At 46.4% G+C, this 19911-nt stretch overlaps 1 protein-coding gene and 2 long non-coding RNA genes across 4 annotated transcripts in view; 2 read left to right on the top strand and 1 right to left on the bottom strand.

The window, feature by feature from the left end:
* The first annotated feature begins 946 nt into the window (after positions 1-946).
* Positions 947-4783, top strand: LOC142584745 (uncharacterized). The gene is made up of 3 exons (XR_012828929.1): positions 947-1195; positions 2482-2594; positions 4542-4783. It is a non-coding gene; the product is annotated as an uncharacterized LOC142584745 (long non-coding RNA).
* Positions 1436-7048, bottom strand: LOC142584746 (uncharacterized). The gene is made up of 2 exons (XR_012828930.1): positions 6782-7048; positions 1436-1643 (listed from the first exon to the last, which is right to left on the bottom strand). It is a non-coding gene; the product is annotated as an uncharacterized LOC142584746 (long non-coding RNA).
* A 1004-nt stretch (positions 7049-8052) lies between these two features.
* Positions 8053-19911, top strand: part of LOC142584744 (kinesin-like protein KIFC1) — a 141196-nt gene continuing 129337 nt past the window's right edge. The window contains exon 1 of one of the 2 annotated variants that reach the window (XM_075694972.1): positions 8053-8233. In XM_075694972.1, the coding sequence (XP_075551087.1) occupies positions 8224-8233 (10 nt within the window). In that variant the 5' untranslated portion in view covers positions 8053-8223. Of the gene's footprint in view, positions 8234-8799; positions 9063-19911 lie in introns of those variants that run through there. The other variant, XM_075694973.1, reaches the window with a different exon arrangement.

Raw genomic sequence — 19911 nt, 5'->3', positions numbered from 1 at the left:
GCACATTCTGCATTTGAAGGTGAACGCGCTGATCAGCCCTTGCCGGCGCTCCTTCATAAACTGCATGTCCGCAAAGGAGCAATCGAAAGGCTCGTGCCTCGACAGTGCCTGGCAAGAGGCAATGAAATGGTTGATGTCGACCAGCCGCCTCCCTTCCAGTATTTCGCCGACCTTGTCTTGTGTGTCTTCATTCGCCAACGATGCGGAGACTTGCAAAGGTGCTGACTGTGCTAGTTGCTGAGAAGTGTCATCATCCTCACGAAATAGCACTTCTGAAGCAACGCTTTCCGTTGGTGAACTTGCCATTTGCCCAGCACCAGACGTCGAGGACGTAGCGAAGGAGCGAAACTTGCGCATATTTAGAAGTATGCGCTTTCTCTTCTTACCGAACTTCTGGCTACGCTTCCGTGCCATGGCTTACTGTAGCGTGCGAGAAACTGCCGAACTCAACTTCACACAACGAAGTGACCACTTTCTCACGTACAGCAGCACTAACAACAACTGACCGCTCTTTTTCGCGTCAAGAAAGCCCGCGCTAAAGCCGTCTGCTCCGGGGATTGTTGAGAGTATGCTAGGCGCAGCATCGTATTTCTTGTGCGTTGAAATTACATTCTTAAGTTATGCGCACGCACAAAATTGACACCAAATGAGCGTTAGCTAACTAAAGCATTTAGATAAATCCACACTGCGTCTCGGGGCCGTTACTTTGGCCCATGCTATGCACAAGGACATGTCAAACAAGCACACCCTTTGGTGTCGTCTGCTATTGCTCCGTGCCAATGTACGTAATCGACGCGCTTACTTTGGTGCCCTTTTGTTTTCTACGCTTGCACCTCAGCACATGTAATTTACTATTTATGTTATCATTAAAGCGACTGAAAACCCTTTTTAAACAATCATTTCCATTGAATATATCATACGGCAATTCGGCTGAAAGTAACAACACTAAACAACGTCTTGTGTAGCAATGGCGCCGTAGTGGTGTACATCGAGTGCATGGTACACCGTGCGCAACTGCAGTACCTCAAGTCGGTTATTACATTTCACGCGTTCCTGCCGTACCATGCTGGTACGGAGCAATGCGTGCGCCATTTGTCGTCATTCCGTCAGTTTCTCTTTATCTTCGTTCGAGTGAATACACCTGGTGTGACGCAAAGAACGCGCGAGGCATGAAGCGGACTGCACGTTTTCTCACGTAAGTTGCTGTTTTCATGTCGTTATGGCTATGGCTGTTATTACAGTTTATATTTTCTTGCTGCGTACCACAACCTCATGAGTTACCGCGTGCTGGGGTTTCTACCCCCAGAGCAGCGGTAAGGCTACATCTCAGGTACTTACTTCATGAACCGACGGGGGAGAGAAACATGTTCCCCGTTATCGCTCAGTAAACAATAAAAATTCATGAACCGAACATGCCACAGGAACAGGCGGTGGGATGATGATAGAAACATCTTTATTGACAGCAAGGGAGAAGTCGTGAAGGCGCTGCTAGTCACGGAGTCTGCGGCGACGGCCCACGGCCCGTGCCTCTAGGATCAGTGCCCGTCGGTACTTGCACGCGCCGTCGGGAAGGCCGCCCTCCCACTGCTCTCGGGTGCAGGACGTGAAAAGCAGCCGACCGCCATAATTGATCGTACGATTTCCTGCACGTTTGCCACAACCAAAAAAATGTTACTTATTTGGGGCGCTAATGATATACAAAATCGCATGAAACGTGCCATTTGAGCCAATAACACGTTCGAGCGATATAGATGTCATGTTGCCAACAGCATGTACAAATAAATATTGCATGCAATTTCCAGTACTAGTTTTTAAATGTAGCCCGATTCGTAGGGTTGCGGGCGACGGCTTGAAGCACTTTTTAGACCTGAAAGTGCGCGGACTCGAGGAGGGTGAGCGATATATTGGGGTCGTACGGTGACTAGAAGTATGACTGTACCCATGCTTTCAGCTTTTCTTCAACGAAAGTAGCAAACAACTCTTGCGCGTACGACAGCATACTCTCAGCGACACTTCGGCACGTTTTCTATGGGCCTTTTATACGTGCTCATATGCAAGTACACTTGTGCATCCAGTGAAGAAATGAATAAATTTTTTTTTCTCAAATATTTCTTCTAACTTCAGCAGCGCTACAGTAAAACAGTGTCGCAGTCAACGTGACTACTCTATCAGGTGCATTTTAAAACAATTCTTGTCAACCATACTTCCGCAAGCGAGCTTAAATGTAAGATTACTTTGTAATACATCTAGTTCTCATTGCTTCAGCCAACTTAAATTGTTTTTCGAGCTAGCTTGGTATTTTTCTTTTATGTCATTTTATTGTTTTGCTTGCTTGTGTCTGCGTACATCCTTTGTAACTTCACAACAGAAATGTGTTGGAGCCCACCAGTTTGCTTTGGTCAGTCTCATTACTTTATTCATGTTAAGTATACACAATTGCCGTTCTTTATGCCGTCTGCTCACAACACTTCTTCTTTACAGATAACACAGCAGCCCAAAAATTACCTTATCGGTTGCTTTGGAGGTGCCACCGTGCTTGCCGTTCATATCGAAAGGTGGCCTTGGAGTGTGACACACGACACACAGGTGATTGGGTATGTTTGCTATACTCCTGCTAGGTGTCACCCATACATTAACAGCAATGTCATGTGTTCAACAATGAAAATTCATTGCAAGCTGAAGGCCACAAGCCCTTAATAAGGGTATCATGGGACAATGTTACCATGAAATAAAAGGATGGTTATAGGCACCCTCCCTCTACTGCTGTGCGAATGAAACATACCTGTACCTCTTACTTTTTCCTTTCATGCTGCCATCCCCCTCTTCCCTGCAGGGCAGTAAAGCAAACCTCCACCCAGTCATCCTCCCTGCTTTTCTTTTTTTCTCTCTTTTTCTAATGTTATTGTTTCTCTGGAAGAGGCTTGCATCATTCTTAATAACACCCTGCTTGTGCTTCCTGGTGTACCTTGGTCATATAAGACGTGTTGACCTAGCAGTGTGAGGTGTAGTCCTGATTAAAACATTTCAGATACATACACATAGTTCAACTCACACAACGCTGTTTATTGAATAATACCGTTGCAACATGTATGGTGTCATGCATTACATGTGCCTTGACCATATCACATTAATCTGGTTATTAACAATTGCTATGACAACGTAAACATGTTGTTCGGCAACCATCTCTTTGCACGTGACACATGGACAATAACATTTGCTGTAACAGTGTAAACGAGGCATCCAGAGAAATTAAATGCATGCATTAATCACGCCATACTGCTGTGTTACACAGCGTTAGGTTGTATACATCATCACTTGACGTACACCATCACAAACAATTGCTATGTTAGACTGTGTTACATTGTACAAACTGCAGTGTTGCGACATCCTTTATTTCTGGATGTTCTCGAAATGGAACGTGCTGTTTAACTCTTTCAAATAACTGCAATTTGCATGGATTTAAACACAATTTGAACCTGTACTTGCAAACTAACACAGCATGTTGATGTCCATGCGCATCTTTATGTGTGTTTCTGCACATCGTTACTTGGAACACAGTATGGGAACATTTACTTTATTCTCTGCATCACTTTGTCCTATGGCTGCACCATACCACATCCATCTTCACATTTACAGCCTCACTGCCACAAGCCATAGCAGCTGATGGTGACAAGGCATCCGTTACAGTTCGTAAGATCAACAGACATTTAGAAGAGGCTGTAGCATCACTTTGTGCTCACACTGCCACAAGCAAAACCGTGCTGTGTAAGTGTGTGGAGATAGAAACCCGTTGCAGTTGTGCTTGTGCTCTTCGTCTGTCTAATTTTCTATCTCCTCACTTACATGCCCTGTTGGCTACTGTGGGTTATCGAACAGGATTTTACTTACTGTTTAACTTCACCTGTAATTCCCTTTCTTCTGTCTCTTTTTAACTGCACTTGGCTGGTCGTGAAATGTACATTTATTGTTCAGTAGGACTCTGGTGAGAGTTAGTTCATGATTTTGTTTCTTCCTGTTCCTTGTCTTTCTTCTCGTTTTCTTTGCACTGCTCAAAGTTTGCTTCAAAAGCATTCATTGTCTTTTTCCTGGGTACAATTTGCTACAGATTGTCTTTTGTTACATTAATGTTTGCCCCTAAGAAAACATATGCTCCCACATGCCACTCTAAACATCTCGTGGTCCTGTACATTCATTTCACCTTTTGGACATTGCACCACACACAAGATGCAGGGACACAGGCACACAACTGTCACACTGTGTGTTTTGTGTGCCCTAAAATGTTACACTGGCATACCGACATGCCCAAACTTGCATTCTTTCTTTTCGCTGAATCTGTACAGAAATGCAGAAATTGATGATGGCAAGCTTGGAGAAACATAGGTTAGATATTGTGCGCGACAGTCCAGTGCCATACACGCTCCTTTTGGATGCCTGCTACATGTGCTGTGTACAGAAATAAAACTATCCTGACTCTTGTACATGCACACTACTGACCGCTGTATATGCAATACCTGTATTGTTTACATCATTTCCTTTTCCAGGTTATTTCCACGTGCCAAATGATATCTTCTACGATGACTATTCAAGCCATTTGCAGCATGAATAACGCCTACTTGATTACCTTGCAATGACACACCCCACCATGACCGTTGGGAAGACTGTCCATTGCCTGTCGCTGGTGCACGAGGCTACATCTTCACCTGTTGGTACTCGCTAATTGTGTTGCAGCTTGTCTTTTGGCTCATCACCACTACGAATAAAAGCTCTGTTTTAAAATCAATAACGCTGCAACTTCTGAATAGCTCGACCTAATTCTCACAGCATACTGACCCCACACGACATCTAAACATTGCGAATGCTAATCCTGTATGGTTTGTTTTTGTCGAATTATTGACATCCTACATAAAATAGCATACTTCGAGTATACACACGCCTATGCATTTCATATCTCAAATCGGTGACATCCGTAGTATGTCTCTTACTATGATATTACTTTTTACCCTTACTTCAGGTACACATTTTTTCCCATGCCATGTATGCTCACACGGCTGTGTTCAAAGTCAGGTTTCTTCATGCGCTTGCTCGCAGCACAATAGTTTTATGGCACCCACGTTTGTTTGCTGCGACATGCCATAGCCTCATTGGGGCGTCCCTCTCCATGGTAACCTTTACAAGCACATCAGGCACTCGGCACATTTCAAATGGGGTGAGCAAGACAAGAAATGGTGCATTTTTCAATCCGCACTGGCTACAAATTTTCTGCAGTCATGCATAGTGCATTGCAGGGCTTTGTAACCCTACTACTGTGAGACTCTACAAAGCAGGTGTGATACTAACACACAGTGCGGTTTCCACCTCGCTGCATCTTCCAGCTGTCTGATTATCCTGCATTTGTGCACTGTTGCTCTTCGACTCCTCCCTTCAAAATGTATCTCTTGCCAAGGCACCTCTGCTTTGTAGTTGCTACATATTCAATGAAAGACTATATTCATTTGGAAAGGATTGCCTCTCGAGAAGGACACACGAAACACTTGGCAGGACATTAGCAGCAAAAAAAGTGACACTTAACCGCCATGCTAAACTAGCACACAAGTGTTAGCTGGCACCTTATTGAAATTACTAGATTCCCTTTTGCACAGTTACCCCGATATGCAAGGAAAGCTCCCTATATCCTGAGACCTACACATGCAGCAATTTGTTTGACCTTGCAGTTTTAAAGAATGTATGAGGCGTGCTTGGACACGCTGCCTTCAGAGAAATTCGTTTAGCACTTTGGCCTCTGCTCTCGTCAGCGTGATCAAATACTCAACATGCAGCCAAAACAAGCAAACAAAAATTATATGAAAAAAAAAAATTGAAACAAACTTGCAAATGATCACACACCACTCGACGCCTTCTTCAGCTAGCCGAGCAGGTAAGGCTGTAAAATTAGTCACGTACGCGCTAGCGCAGGTACATAAAACCTCGATGTGTAATAATCTACACGCAAGCAAATGCCATTAGTAATGCGGAAAGCTTCTTTATTACGCCTACGCAGGTTAAATGCACTATTGCGCTCAATACGAGTTGCGATACGGCATACACTAGTAAATTATTCTAACAAAAAAAAGTGCAACTTCCCTTGTAAACACGGTGCGTACAGTGCCGTTGTCATATAACACTATTATCATCGCTCTTCAGTTTTTATTTGTGTGTGTGTTCGTGTGCGCGCGCGCGTTGGCGCAGCCACGCGCCGTGCCTGCGCCCTCATAGAAAAAGAAAAGAAACAAAAAACAGACGCTCGCGTTGCGACTCGCAGTGAGCGCGACAATATGTGGCAAAATGTGTACGCAGCTGCACCCATTGCATATTTAGGCAAAGTCACTTGAGGAATAAAAGTACTCCGAACGCGCGCAGGCAGCTTCTTATTGCAAATCACCCTTACATATTCCGTGCGGCAGCGTTCACACTAGTGTACCTCTAAGTTTCTAAAGCTTGCAGAAATCGAAACAAATCAAGCTATAACAGTTGCAAAAACACACTGCGCAGAATGTTGAACAACGCGGGTTTCTCACGGGCAGTTCTTTAGTTATGCTTACATACAACTGTGCGGTGGTGAGTGCTCAGTATTTCGTGCAAGAGCACCTTACCTGAGTGCGCCAATATTATTTCCCTATCGACAGAATAACTGCACACGCCACAGCTTTTTCATGGACTCGCAAGTTTCAGCCACATCGAAATTATGCGGATCATTTAGTTTAGAGACATCACGAAACGCAAGCAATTTCTTCATCCTTCTCACATTCCATTTTTGCTCGCCAGCGGTTTCAATCAGACCACGAGCTCCCGACTCAGGACGTCGTTCACATGGCCTTCCCATGTGCTTTCGATCCGGCATACCGGCTGCTGTCACATATATTACGCTACCTGCTGGTGCGTACAATGCTCTAGCGTTCCTAAATGAACACTGCACAACCTCGACACTGCCACTCGCGTACACAAATGTCATGGCGAAATCCTACAGGTACGACACCGCAACACAAAACACGTGTTTTCTTGCCTGGACAATGCTATTTCCCAGACGGCAAAAAGTAGTCCTCACGAAAACAACACAAAAAGTGTACCGTTCCGCGTGTACAGCTTCCGAGATTCCCGTTGTTAAACGATAGGCGGAAATTTTGACAGCAATTTCAAAGGCCATACAATACGAAGAATAGTTTTAGTTTATTCTGTGAGGTGGCAGCACATGATAGAGTGTCTTTGAGGCCTTCGTTTGTTTGTTGCTACATGCTTTAGGAAAATTAGTTTTACCAATCACATGCATCACGTATGATGCCACCAGCGGTCTTAAATTTGTCCTCTAAGATTGATCTAGTGACTGTTGGTTTTAGTTTTTCCGTTTTGGCCTTCTTTTCCGACATATTCAGTTGTAAATTCGACGGTCGGAAAAACATGACTTTTACTCACATTTCGGTACTTTTTAATAAAAAATTGACAACCTAACTCAAAAATTCGAAACCAACAGTCACTAGATTTTGAGTTTTTCTTTTAAATGCAACAAACCTCGTCAAATTCGGTGCGGTGGTTGCCGAGAAAAACGAATTCTCCTTTTACATGTATTTAGATAGGAGCCCCCGAGCTAAAGCTTCCTCTTAAACGAGCACACTGTAGCAGTTAGCCAACGTTACTAGATGTATCTAAGTAGCGATGGCAGCTAGCATCCCCGTGAAAAAAAAAAATCGCACGTTTTTGTTCAAAACCAGGCAATGAACTATTGTAAGCTAAACGACGCAATCTCCCAAATGCGATCTCTCTACAAAGTTTGAGGAAGAATAGTGCATCGGTTAGCGCAAAACATTTCTTTTTATCGAACATATGCAGCACCCTGTACATCAACAGGCGCTAAAAGTAAATTATATTTTTTATAACAAACTGTTAATGTGAATGCCCCATAGTTACTACAAATACAGCGCTTACATAAATTTTTCAACTGAAAACACGGCTCTCACAAGAAGCGAGAGAACGGTGAACCAATTCACCCAATCGTAACAGCGCGAGTGCCAACGTAACGATCACGTGACAAGACGCGTCTAACAACGGTGGCAGAATTTAAAAGTGCATGGGTGCGTGTTGTCAGCTCCGAATTCTGTTGAGTTTCGTGTGCCTCACAAAATTCGTTGTTTTGGCTGTGTGCCCTGCAACATTCTCTGTTTTTATGAATAGACGTCGTCGGTCTGCAGCGAAATGAGCCAGCGTGAGTGTTTCTTCTCGTGTTGTCTTTTTGAAACTTAGGGTCTTGCGTCCGGCGAAAAGCATGCTTGTACTCATATGTGCTTTGCGTTATTTAACCAATTTTCGTACATTACACTTATCTTCCGAAGGCTGTTTGTCCACCGCCTACAGTGATATTGTGGTTCTTGTTGTTACAACCTAAGATTTCACTGAAGCAGGGTTTGGGTACGGGCTAGTTGGTATTCCAACTAGCCCGTTGGAAGTCGGCGCTTGTCATCGTTGTTCTTTTGGTCCCTGTCTATGTACGCGCTGTAAGTGATGTTTGAAACTAAGATTACAAGCTTAAGTGTCCCAAACGCAAACCCGTCGTTCATGCAAAGCGCGCAGGCATTGCGCTTGTTTGAGCAGTCAAATTTTGCATTGGCCCGTGTGTTGAATTTTTTTTTTTCGATTTGCCACCGAAATTTTGACATTCTGTTTCCGCCCCCTGCGTCATTCCTAACGGTTTCGCGTGGCGCATGTAGCTTCATAGCCCGAGTGTTATTTCATACGCCGCGCTTATTTTGCCGGCAAAAAATTATTGAGCCTTTCTTTGCCTGCAACCAGCAGAGTGGGCAAGGCGAAAGTTACCGGCAGTTTCTTCCCGTGGTGGCTGTGCGTCACCACCTGAGTTATACGCCGACGCATTCCCGCGGGGGCGCGAAGGGGGCTTCTGTCTCCAAAAGGCAGAGGCTGTTTTCATTGTGGCTGCGGTAATCAGTTCACCGTGGCTAGTCACCGCGCATATGGTGTAACAGTCTGTCGCCTGTCTAGCAGCGTCAACATACTCTACGGTTGGGTGGTCTTGAAAGGTGCGTACAAGTTTTTTCTGCCCGTTAGCCGTGTTCTGGAACGATGCAGTTTCCGAGGAATTCAGTTTGGCGGTGGCGTCACATTTGGGCGGTCCGCCGACGTAATGAAAATGAGAGGAAGGACAGAGGCCAATCGGCGCACAGTTTTTTTTTTTTTTCTGAAAGTGAACGTCACAAACCAAGCGAAATTATAGCAAATTAGGAATGCTTCTTGGTTGCAATTCCTGCAAATAATTTGTTGACTACGTTGATGAGGTTTGCCTTTCATTATGAAACGTTTGTGTGACATACTGGCGGCGAATGATTTAACGTATTTTGTTTACGGCCATTTACTCATTTATGCCGCTAGGTGGTACGTCGTACGTTAGCATGGCGTGCAGAAACTCGCCTGGAGTTAAAGTATCAGCCCCCCAAATTTTAGGTTGAAATTTAGGCTGGCCCACATGCAAATTTTAAGGCCCACCCCTATTATAAGCTTGCCCATACCATTTTGCTCTGAACACTGATCTTGCCCATGCACAGGCTCTGCACACGGCACCTTTGGATCACACCGAAGCACCTTGCGCCACTTCGCTTCGTAGCAGACAACAAATTCGGTTTCCGCATGATTGATATGTTTGTGGCGCCAACATAATTTGTGTGCGAGCCCCGAGGTGATGGCATCACCCAAGCGGCGACCAATCTCTGCTTACAAAGCGAATTCTTCTGAAACCGAATTGTTGCAGAATACAGCTCCTGGCCTTTCTTCTTTTGTCGGATATCCCGGCCAGCATATTTTTGGGCAGGGGCTGCGGCTGGCCTTCTCAGCCCAGGCAACTAAATCTTGAGCACTTGCAAATTTCATGATGGGCTGTACTGGGCTGATCGCGGCCAACATTCTAAAAAAAAAGTATAAAATGTAACAAGATACAACTTATATGGGCACTTGCTCACGCGGGGAGTCCAGGGGATCGGGCGGCAGACCGAGGTATAATGAACAAGGAAATGGACCCCCTCAACCCTGGACTTTCCGCAGGAAGAGATTACAACATATAATGAAAGTGCTGCTTATTAGAGAGAATCGCAAAACGTAGGCAAACCCACATACAGAACTAAAAAGAGAACAGGCTATGATCTGGAGACAAATCCAAACTGATTCTATCCCCATCCCCCATCGGCTATCCAAAATCTACCCGGATGAAATCCAACCAAACTGCGAACATTGCAACTGCATGAAGGTTACCCAAAATCGCGTTATTTGGGAATGTGAGGGAAACCCTGTTCCGCAGTCAATTCTGCCAACTCCCTCCCATGAGACATGGGAATTGCTTCTGTCAACGACTGACTACTAGATTTGGGCAGAAGTAAATAACTTGGCCGAAACGGTCATGGCAAGCAATTGGGCACCACCCTTTGCACCAGCGACGAGCTAATTTAACGACCTCGTTATACCGTAAATTTGTTTCTCTTTCTCTTCGTGGGGGCGATACTTTGCCAGCACAACTACTGGCGGAATAGCACCAGCGTTAGTTTGCCGGCAGAATAGACAACCGCTGTGCGTCCTTTTGTGTGCAGTATGCCTGCTCTATTATCAACCTGTAGCCACTATTATCTATGAGCCTATGGATTGAAACTTCAACAAGAGAAAAACTTTAATGGTACAGAATAGCACTGGGTTGCTCCCCGCCGAAAGCCCTCAGTCGTGGGTGGAGACCTCAGTTCAGGACCCCTTGTGCTGTAGCACAGGGCATCTGCTTGGCTGCTTTTTATTCCTACTGTTTTTCTCTCCCAGCCCATCACCCTCACCGCCTCTTCGCATTGTGCATTGGCAATCGAGCACTAAAAGTGCCCATCACGAAATTTTTCTCAACTAACCACTCTCTTTTTGTGCCTGGGTGGCAGGCATGATGCTTGCTGGCATTAAAATGTGGAAAGAAAAATAGGCTTTGTTATCAGTGCGCTTACTTGTCTGCTTTTCTGCAGGTGAGACAATGGACTGACCAAAAATGATGCGCAAGGGCTAATCCAGCGTTTATCAGAATGCACACAAATATGGTACATTAGCAAATTCCCTGTAACTATATTCTCAATCAGAAGAGCAACAAAAGGGGCGAGTTCTTAAAACACTAATCAAATGCACTAAGTTGGACAGATGATAGCCAAGTGAACATGGCAAGCGTTTCTTAAAATAAACGCATTGAATTGAGTCATATGGCCATTAACCCTTTAATGACAGCAGGTGTAAACACCTGAAAAAAAAAATGCATATTTTCTTTCCAAATGTGCAAAAAACGTCAATAAGCATAATCAAGGAAAGGAAAAAATTATTTTGCAGGGCCTTTTCCAGCAATAGGATCCACCATGGTTGCTTAGTGGCTGTGGTGTTGGACTGCTAAACACAAGGTCGCAGGATCGAATCCCAGCCACGGCGGCTGCATTTCGATGGGGGCAAAATGCGAAAGCACTCATGTACTTAAATTCAGGTGCACATTAAAGAACTCCAAGTAATCCAAAATATTGCAGAGCCTCCCACTACTGCATGCCTAATAACTAAATCGTGGTTTTGGCACGTAAAACCCCATAATTTAATTCCTTTTTCCCCAGCAATAGAGTGGAAGTCGGGCAGCAAACTAGAAGTGGGCTTCACCCACCTATGGCTTTGTTTTGGAATTTGTACAGGCAGTTTTCATGTGTGTAACACTACTTCAGGCAGAGATCTTGCATTGATATGTCTTCTCTGACCATGCTGTCAAAAGAAAGCAAGTCTTGCGCCAAACTTCTTTTTTTTGTATTGTTCCTGCTAAAAACCGACAAATCGCACCTGCTGCCTGTCAGTCAGCATTGGCTGAAGACATTAGCTAAAAACTTCACCCTCAATACCAAAACTTGGCAAGGAAAAATAAATTTGTTCTGGTGTGTTGCCCGTAGGCAACTCCTCATTCAAGGGTTAATGTGTTTCCTTGCAGCCAGTATGTATTTGATTAGTTCAAGGTTTCTTGCTAAGTCTACTTACTCTGGTATGAAGACTGCTACTTCTTCGATGACTTAGTCTGCTATGGAACTTTTTCTTCGCACAAAGAGCCACTAAATTTTTCTTGCACTTAAAATTTAACGTAAAACCACATGATTCATTCATTGCAATTTCTTTTGCAGAATGTCAGGCCAATTCAGACAGTAAAAAAAAACGTGATAAACCCACAAATGAACAAGGATACGTGCCTAGAATTTAAGCGGGTGTATTTCGCTAATCAATAGTAATGGAATTAAAATTTCAAAAATGAACTTGAGTGAATGCAAAACTTCCCCATTGCAACAGTTCTTTCCACGCATGTGCACATCTGCAAGGAAGGTGGACACACTTAACAGAATGTTTTTATTGAACTCTTGGCACATGCACGCCAAACTTGAAAACGGTGTCTTATGCACAACCACTACATTGCCAAAGTTTATCTCTTGGCTGCTTGCTGGGATACATACACGGCAAGTGATATCACAACACCAATCGCACAGGATGGAGTCATGTGTGTGCTATGATCAGTCTTGCACGTGTTGCATTCCCACTGCTGCAATTTTTGTTTACATTTCATCACACCTTTCACTGCCAACCAAGCATATTCTGAAAAGTAGTTGTGCCCAGCGTTCATATCATTTTCATCCAGAATGCCACAGTGCACATGTTCGGATCCTTGTTCAATATCACTTTCGTTGAGCTGCTTCCCTTGAACTGTAGGTGTCAGGGCGTTCTCAACCAGAAGCCAGGCCTAAATTCTTGTTCTTTTTTCACATATGAGAGAGGCTTAAAAAGAGCTTTCTCCTTGGGGCCAAGTTTTCGCTGTCAGGCTACCCGACTATAGTCAATGTGTGGGCTTTTGGCCTCGCAACACTTCCGCGTTGCTGGTGCCACTTTTATATTCCTTAAGCCAAGAGCAGATGAAGTTACAGCTGCTTTGACCTTGGAATCGGGTATGACAGCAGCAGTCATCGGCCATTGGAACGTCATCATTTCAATGAGCGTCATCATTTTCTGCTCTCTAAGCAGCATTGTCATCTGGGTTGCACTAAAAAAAAACTGGATATTGGCTTAGTCCGCTTTGCTTATAGCGACAGGGCAGCAGTGATTCTCCATGAGCAAATTGTTGAGTCCGTCAAGTTTACAAGGGATTGAACCACTTCCATCAGAAACTGAGCTACCAGCAATGCTTCTGTTCACAGCAGCTTCGTTACCTTCAGGTGACTGATTATTGAGCCCATATTCATCAACAGTCCTCCTCAGAATGGCTCATGCCTGTGCCCTCAGAATTCGGACTTTTTCGTTGGCTCCACATTATTATTCATCCAACGGAAAAGGAGGTCCAGCAACAGCACTGTTCTTTTAAAAAATTTTGCCACAGAGCTATCGGATGCTATGCTGGCAAGTTTTTGAGTGAGAACACATGCCTTTCTGCATTTCTGGTAGCTTGACGAGATTCTTATCTTGCTGCCTGTCTACTTGCGCAACCTTTGCTTCGATATGGTCATTGGTGAATGTGCCTTATCATTTTCTGACTAGTTTTGCAGACCACTCATCATGGTACAGGTTTTGGTAGCACTTGTTTAGGCCACAATTTTGTGGCTGCAAAGATGCGATGACGGGGCAGAAGCATTGCATTGCTGAAACCACAGGAGCAGTCACTCACAGTGTGGCTTGTCATTTGGCCACCATCACCTTCCACACTTGCTTTACTTGCCAGATGAAGCTGCTGCTCTACATGCTTCTCATGGCTTCAAAAGGGCACAGTGAAGGTCATATGCCTCAGCATTGCTCGATGTTGCAAGTGTTTCTGCAGCATGGTTGCTGCCTTGTGCATGACCTCCTTTCTCGTAGAGTGCACAATTGAAAAAAGAAAAATTCAGTTTTCAAGGGAGCTATGCTTGTTGACAATGGTCTTAAGCTTCCCGTTGATGCTTTCTGCACGATTGTTTGTTGACTTCATGAAATTCCTGCATGACCCCTTGATTGCCATAATCCATTCGGAATGAATATTGTCGCAATGTCAAACAGGGGGTGTAGAGCACTATTCAGGAAGCACAGTGGCAGGTCCCCTCTTTAATTCTGAGCGCAGTCGCGACTTCTTCAGTGCACCTTGATGAAAACTCGTGTATCTGCCTTCAGCAAGACCAAGGTGCAGAACGATACGATATTTAACACAGGTCTGTTTTCTACACACCCGGCGACAAAGTATGGGCCTGGATACCCATACGCCATTGTGGACTTTCCAAAAAAAACTGCCAAGACGGTACTTTGGGTCGTACAGTGTGATCCGCCGCCTGAGCGACGCGAGTTACGAGGTCATTCCTGGCAGTGACAGTAGCTCCAGTCACCGGGGTACGGATGAAGCCGTACCTGTCAAACTAACTTTTTTTTGTTTTGGCTTTTTTTCCGTGTTACTCAGTGCTGTTGTACACCGCCCTCATATTCCTAAACTGCACATCCGGATGATTTTCCTTTGGAGGGACGCAAATGCCACGCCTCTTCTCTGATGAAGAGGACAATGCGATTCTGCGTGAACATTCCTTACAAGGTGCAGTGAAGAAGCCACGGTTGCGCTTGGTATTAAAAAGGCGACCTGCCGATGTGCCTCTTGACTACTGCTCTACGACCCATGTTCTTGACGTGACAATATTGTGCCAGTTTCAGTTGAGGCAGTTCACAACAGCCGGTGGTGATGAGGACTTAAGTATCTGTACAAAAGGTCACGCTCCTCCTCACTTTGTGCATATACCATTCTCTTTGAAGCCGTTCAAGAGCTGTCTCTTGAACCGGCCTTGATATGCTACATCTCTGGATGCTGACTTCTTTTGGAAACGCTTGAATCATTTGAGGAAGGAGCTCATTCAGAACCTGTCGTTCTGCGAGGTCTTTGTCAGCTGTAATTACACGAACTGAGGGCCAGCTCTTGTTGAGCTCTTTGAATTTATTAAAAAAAAAAACCAGCGAAGAGTGCGCCGTCTTCAGTCGCCAACAGGCCAGCAGCCACAATTTCACTCTGCTCATTGCCTCTTCTATGATGACAAGAAAGCAGGACATTCTTATCTCCAAGAGTTTGTATGCAGTATCTATAAAAATGACTTCGGAGTAGTTTTTAAATGGCGTCCTCATGGCTTCATCCTGGAAATACATGGCTCTCAGTTCATCCTTTTCATCAATGAGGAGGCGGACTAAAGCGCCATACTTGTTTTGAAGCAACTGAGACTGTTCCTCCCAGGTGGCATGCATGATTCTTGGCCTTTGCTGCAAGGTTGTCGCAATATTTCAGCGTAACTGTCTTATGACTTTCTTTTTCGAGCTGCTCTCTGACAAGCTGTTTGTTTGTCTTGAGTTTGTGGGGTCTCTCACCCGTGCTCTCGGGACAAAGGAACGACAACCCAGTAGTGCAAACAATCACAAGGGCATTTATTGCACCTTTCATAGATCAATGCCTGCTAGCCGAGTTGCTACCCTTAAAACATGCCGATGGGCGCGCGACAAATCTAGCACTCCGACTCACCGCGACCGGAAAACGAGCGAATATGTTCGCCCCATGCTGGATCCCAACGCCTGGTCATTCGCGTGTACGGTCACGCAGAGGGTGGCGCGTTCCAAGGCGGCCTCGCAGAAGCATGGGTCGGCGGCGCGCGGGACGTCCACGCTCTCAGCCGACCCGCCGGGGAAGAGAGCGCCTTGTCTCCCGGCGCCCGAGTAACCCCGCAGCGGCGCGACACTCGCGCCATCTCTCGCACCGCGCTTCAACCACATCGACCGCCGCGGGCATCACGCAGGCCACGCGGCGAAGCGGGATTGCAGGAGATGGGGGAAAAAGATATCTGGGGACGCGCGTGAGTCGCGCATCCCCACATCCCCCCAACCTTAAATCACTACATACTCCGGCGAAATATGTGACACGGTCTAACATCAAACTGTGCTTCGCGAACAAGGTAGAACATTAAACAGTGGCCGCGCCGAGGAAATGTCCACGCTGTCCATAGCATGCGAGCCGACATTGTCCTTGGGTGCACCGCTGGCGTCCGCCGGTCACAGCAGCAGCTTTGCAGGCTCGACGGCACGATGCCAGGCCAGGACTCCGGAAACGACGACGCAGTAGTCGGTACGAGCAAGCATCGCTCGCGCCGACGCGCCCTGCTGGGAAGAGCCGCCGTAGCTGTCGGTGACCGCCGGCTCTTTTGTCCGCCGCCGAAGTCGCTGCGCCGAACTGGCCACAGCATCAAAATCACCCGGGGTGACGCGATCGTAGTCCAGGGCAACAGCGCAGGCGATGTGCAGGTGGCAGCAAACCAGGGGTGACCACTCACGCTGCATACACTCAACACACTCGGCAAACACTAAAGTAGTGCAAGGGAGAGGAAGTCTGCATGCGCATCGCCCACGTGGTACGATGTTCAACTCGGCTAGCAAAGATCGGGCAGCTACTCAGATGCTAAGTTCACGTGAACGAAGCTCGCTTCCTTGAGTCTAACGAATAATTTCAATTCGTGCGAGACTAAATAGAATGAGGGAAGCAAATTGCAACACCTCAACGCCACGGTCCACCAGGTTGTGTCCCTCCACGTTCGACAGGCAGCTTCGTAAAGCCTTAGGCCTAAAGCGTCGCTACCCTGACAACAACCGGCATCCAAAAACACCCAAAATGAGCGCAAAACAGGCAGCCGCGAGGAGACCTCAGCTCTGTGAGGTGGTCCTACTCCGCTCGGTGCACACAGCATCCGAGTTGACGGCGCCCACCGTCCTAGACGGTGTCGGAGCGCCCGGTGCCAGGCCGCAATACCAGTCAGCCCGTAGTGGCACCCGTGGCCCGCGGCCACCCGGCTCCCAGAGCCGCGACTTCATCCGAGTCAGAGATAGAAGAAGCTATTTACATAAGAAATTCGGACCACCCACGAGGCTTCCGTACTCACTCGGTTCAGGCATGCCACTGCTCCACGGGCGCTCAGCCTCGCTCTCCCAGGATGCAGACCACGTGGCTCTCGTACTGACGAATGTCATTAAAAAAACACTTGCGAAAAGGCTTAGCATGTTGACATGTTCAAACACACTACAGCCACCATCACCTCGCTCAAGAAAGCACGCCGCCGACGCTAGCGATCAAAATCCACGCTAGGCCTACGCTTCGGTTCAAACAAAGGTCTCGAACGAAGCAGAACTGTTAAAACTATCGTCCGATGCCCCAAGAGCCCCACGTTGGGCAGCCAGATGTGGGGGCCTCTCACACCCATGCTCTTGGGACAAAGGAACGCTAACCCAGTAGTGCAAACAATCACAAGGGCATTTATTGCACCTTTCATAGATCAATGCCTGCTAGCCGAGTTGCTACCCACAAAACATGCCGATGGGCGCGCGACAAATCTAGAAGTCCGACTCACCGCGACCGGAAAACGAGCGAATATGTTCGCCCCATGCTGGATCCCAACGCCTGGTCATTCGCGTGTACGGTCACGCGGACGGTGGCGCGTTCCAAGGCGGCCACGCGAGGCGGTCTCGCAGAAGCATGGGTCGGCGGCGCGCGGGACGTCCACGCTCTCAGCCGACCCGCCGGGGAAGAGAGAGCGCCTTGTCTCCCGGCGCCCGAGTAACCCCGCAGCGGCGCGACACTCGCGCCATCTCTCTCACCGCGCTTCAACCACATCGACCGCCGCGGGCGTCACACAGGCCACGCGGCGAAGCGGGATTGCAGGAAATGGGGGAAAACAAGATATCTGGGGACGCGTGTGAGTCGCGCATCCCCACAAGTTGGAGCATCAACTTTGCGTTTTCCTCTAAATCAGGTGGAAGCTTTCTTTGTTAGTGTAAGTGTCCAAAAAGAGCAACTGACATATTGTGGTTGTGGCTAAGAGAAAGGCTCCTGACATCCAGGCGTGTGCTATCCTTGGTAGCTGCTAAGTAGGTTTTGAATGCAGTCCTTCTAGAAGGTCCGGCACTAAAAGCAATTTTAAAACAAAACAATTGAAAACAATGCTCCAACAAGTTGACTACTCAAGAAAACTACTTGTTCATACATTTCGCATGCACAGTGAGCGAGTTTACCATTGTTGTGACCTTTGTCCCCTTAGCCTAGGTATTGGGCAACTTGTCTACCCAATAGCAATAACAAATGAACAGCTGTGTAAAATCAGTGAAGCGTCAGCCAGCCTACATAACACAAAATGTCACAAGTCCCTTTCAGACTGATTTCAATGCCCTAAATAAGTTCTGGCAGTTTACTTACGGAGATGACCATTCAGTTGCCTTCGTCTTGAATTTCTTCCCTCCTTGAACGCAACAGAATTTCACTGTCTGGTATTTAAGGATGACGGACATGCCTGCTGCAGTTTTGCCAACCAGTTTTTTACAGCCTTAACCCTGGCGTCCCTTTTCCATAAGTAGATGTAATTGGCATCTCTCTACCGAGCAATCTTCTCCTCCACGTCCGTGAATGTGGAAAGCTCATGTCCAACGTTGAAGTTCAAGTCTTCAGTTGCGGGAAGCTGGTGAACTTGACAAGTAAACGGACGGTCGAGGATGACGTGTCCGGGATCCGGAGGCTGGCCGTCTAGCTGATCCAACTGGGGTCATCTAGGTGATCCAATGTGGGCTTCTGGTAGGCGGCCTTGAGCAGATTGTCACGCTTGCACGTGCAGCACGTGACACGACGGGAAAAACATGTTTTTTGTTTGGGCAGTCGCCTATGAGCAGGGAAGAAGCAGCACTTCACTACATGGACCCACAGCAGGAGTGCATTGCGGCTGCAAACAAAAATAAATAAAAATAAATGGAAACGGGGGATCGGATGTTTTGTGACTGCTGGCAACCATTCTCCTGGGCTACTCTGCCAGCTGCTGGCAATATAGCCACTGCCTATTTCATGTGGAGTGGATATTCTGCAGGCACAGTCACTGAAAAGAAGTTTCGCCGGCATTTCATTTCTCGTGGCTGGCTTCAGTCAGGCTGCAAGGGCAGTGAGAATATGTGCAAATACTCCATGTAAACAACACTTCATTATTTAATAACAATTAGCAGTACCAGGGCACCAAAGTCTGGTCTGTGGATAAGTGACTCTCCGAAGCAAGCACATGCTGGGTGTATATAAAATCTTCTACAAGGTACACGTAAACTGGTAGTGAATAAAGGATCTTGTGCAAATTCTGTAAACTGGTAGCGGAGCTTCCATAGAAGCCCACATGTCTGAAGTGGTGGCATGTTGCAGCCGTAGCCATCTGCGTGTCGTGGGGACAACTTCTGTATAAAAATAAAAAAATATATATATAGAAGTATGATGTCGCATCCGGAAGTGGTGTCAGTACATTATGCTGGTAGAAGTTTGAAAATCCACTTCACTTTTATTCGCCTTGAATTATGCACCCGGTATACATGGGACCAAGCAAAAAGCATATCTCAATGGATAAAAAGTGGTACGGCCAACACTCACAGTATGGCAATCTACTCGGGACATTTTCGCAGAATCCTTCAATTGCTTGCGATTCTGGGCGACACCATAAATCTATATCCAAGAATTATTAGACAACCCATCTTTGCTCCATATTTACTGAGTGATGTGTGGCTTCCATACCACAGGAAGGCACGTCAAAGGTCGGCACCATGAAAGACGAAGCGCACTGGCTGCACATTCTTCTGGTCAGCCATTAAAGAGACAGCATCTATTTTACCAGCCTCCGTCTAACCTACGTTACAGTATTATCATTTAGAAAGCATTTTGACCTGGGTGAATTTGGTGCTAGTTGTGCACTTGGAGAATGTAGAGTGAACGAACATAGCGTGAGGTTGCTTCGCATTGTCGTCTGCATTTATTATCGTTGCAGGAGGCAGCATGTTGGATATAGCAGCATGGACATGCACGAT

The sequence above is a fragment of the Dermacentor variabilis genome, chromosome 6 (genome assembly GCF_050947875.1).
Source record: "Dermacentor variabilis isolate Ectoservices chromosome 6, ASM5094787v1, whole genome shotgun sequence".
Lineage (NCBI taxonomy): Eukaryota > Metazoa > Arthropoda > Arachnida > Ixodida > Ixodidae > Dermacentor > Dermacentor variabilis.
The sequence above is the reverse complement of the archived record's forward strand: the minus strand, read 5'-3'. Positions and strand labels throughout refer to the sequence as shown.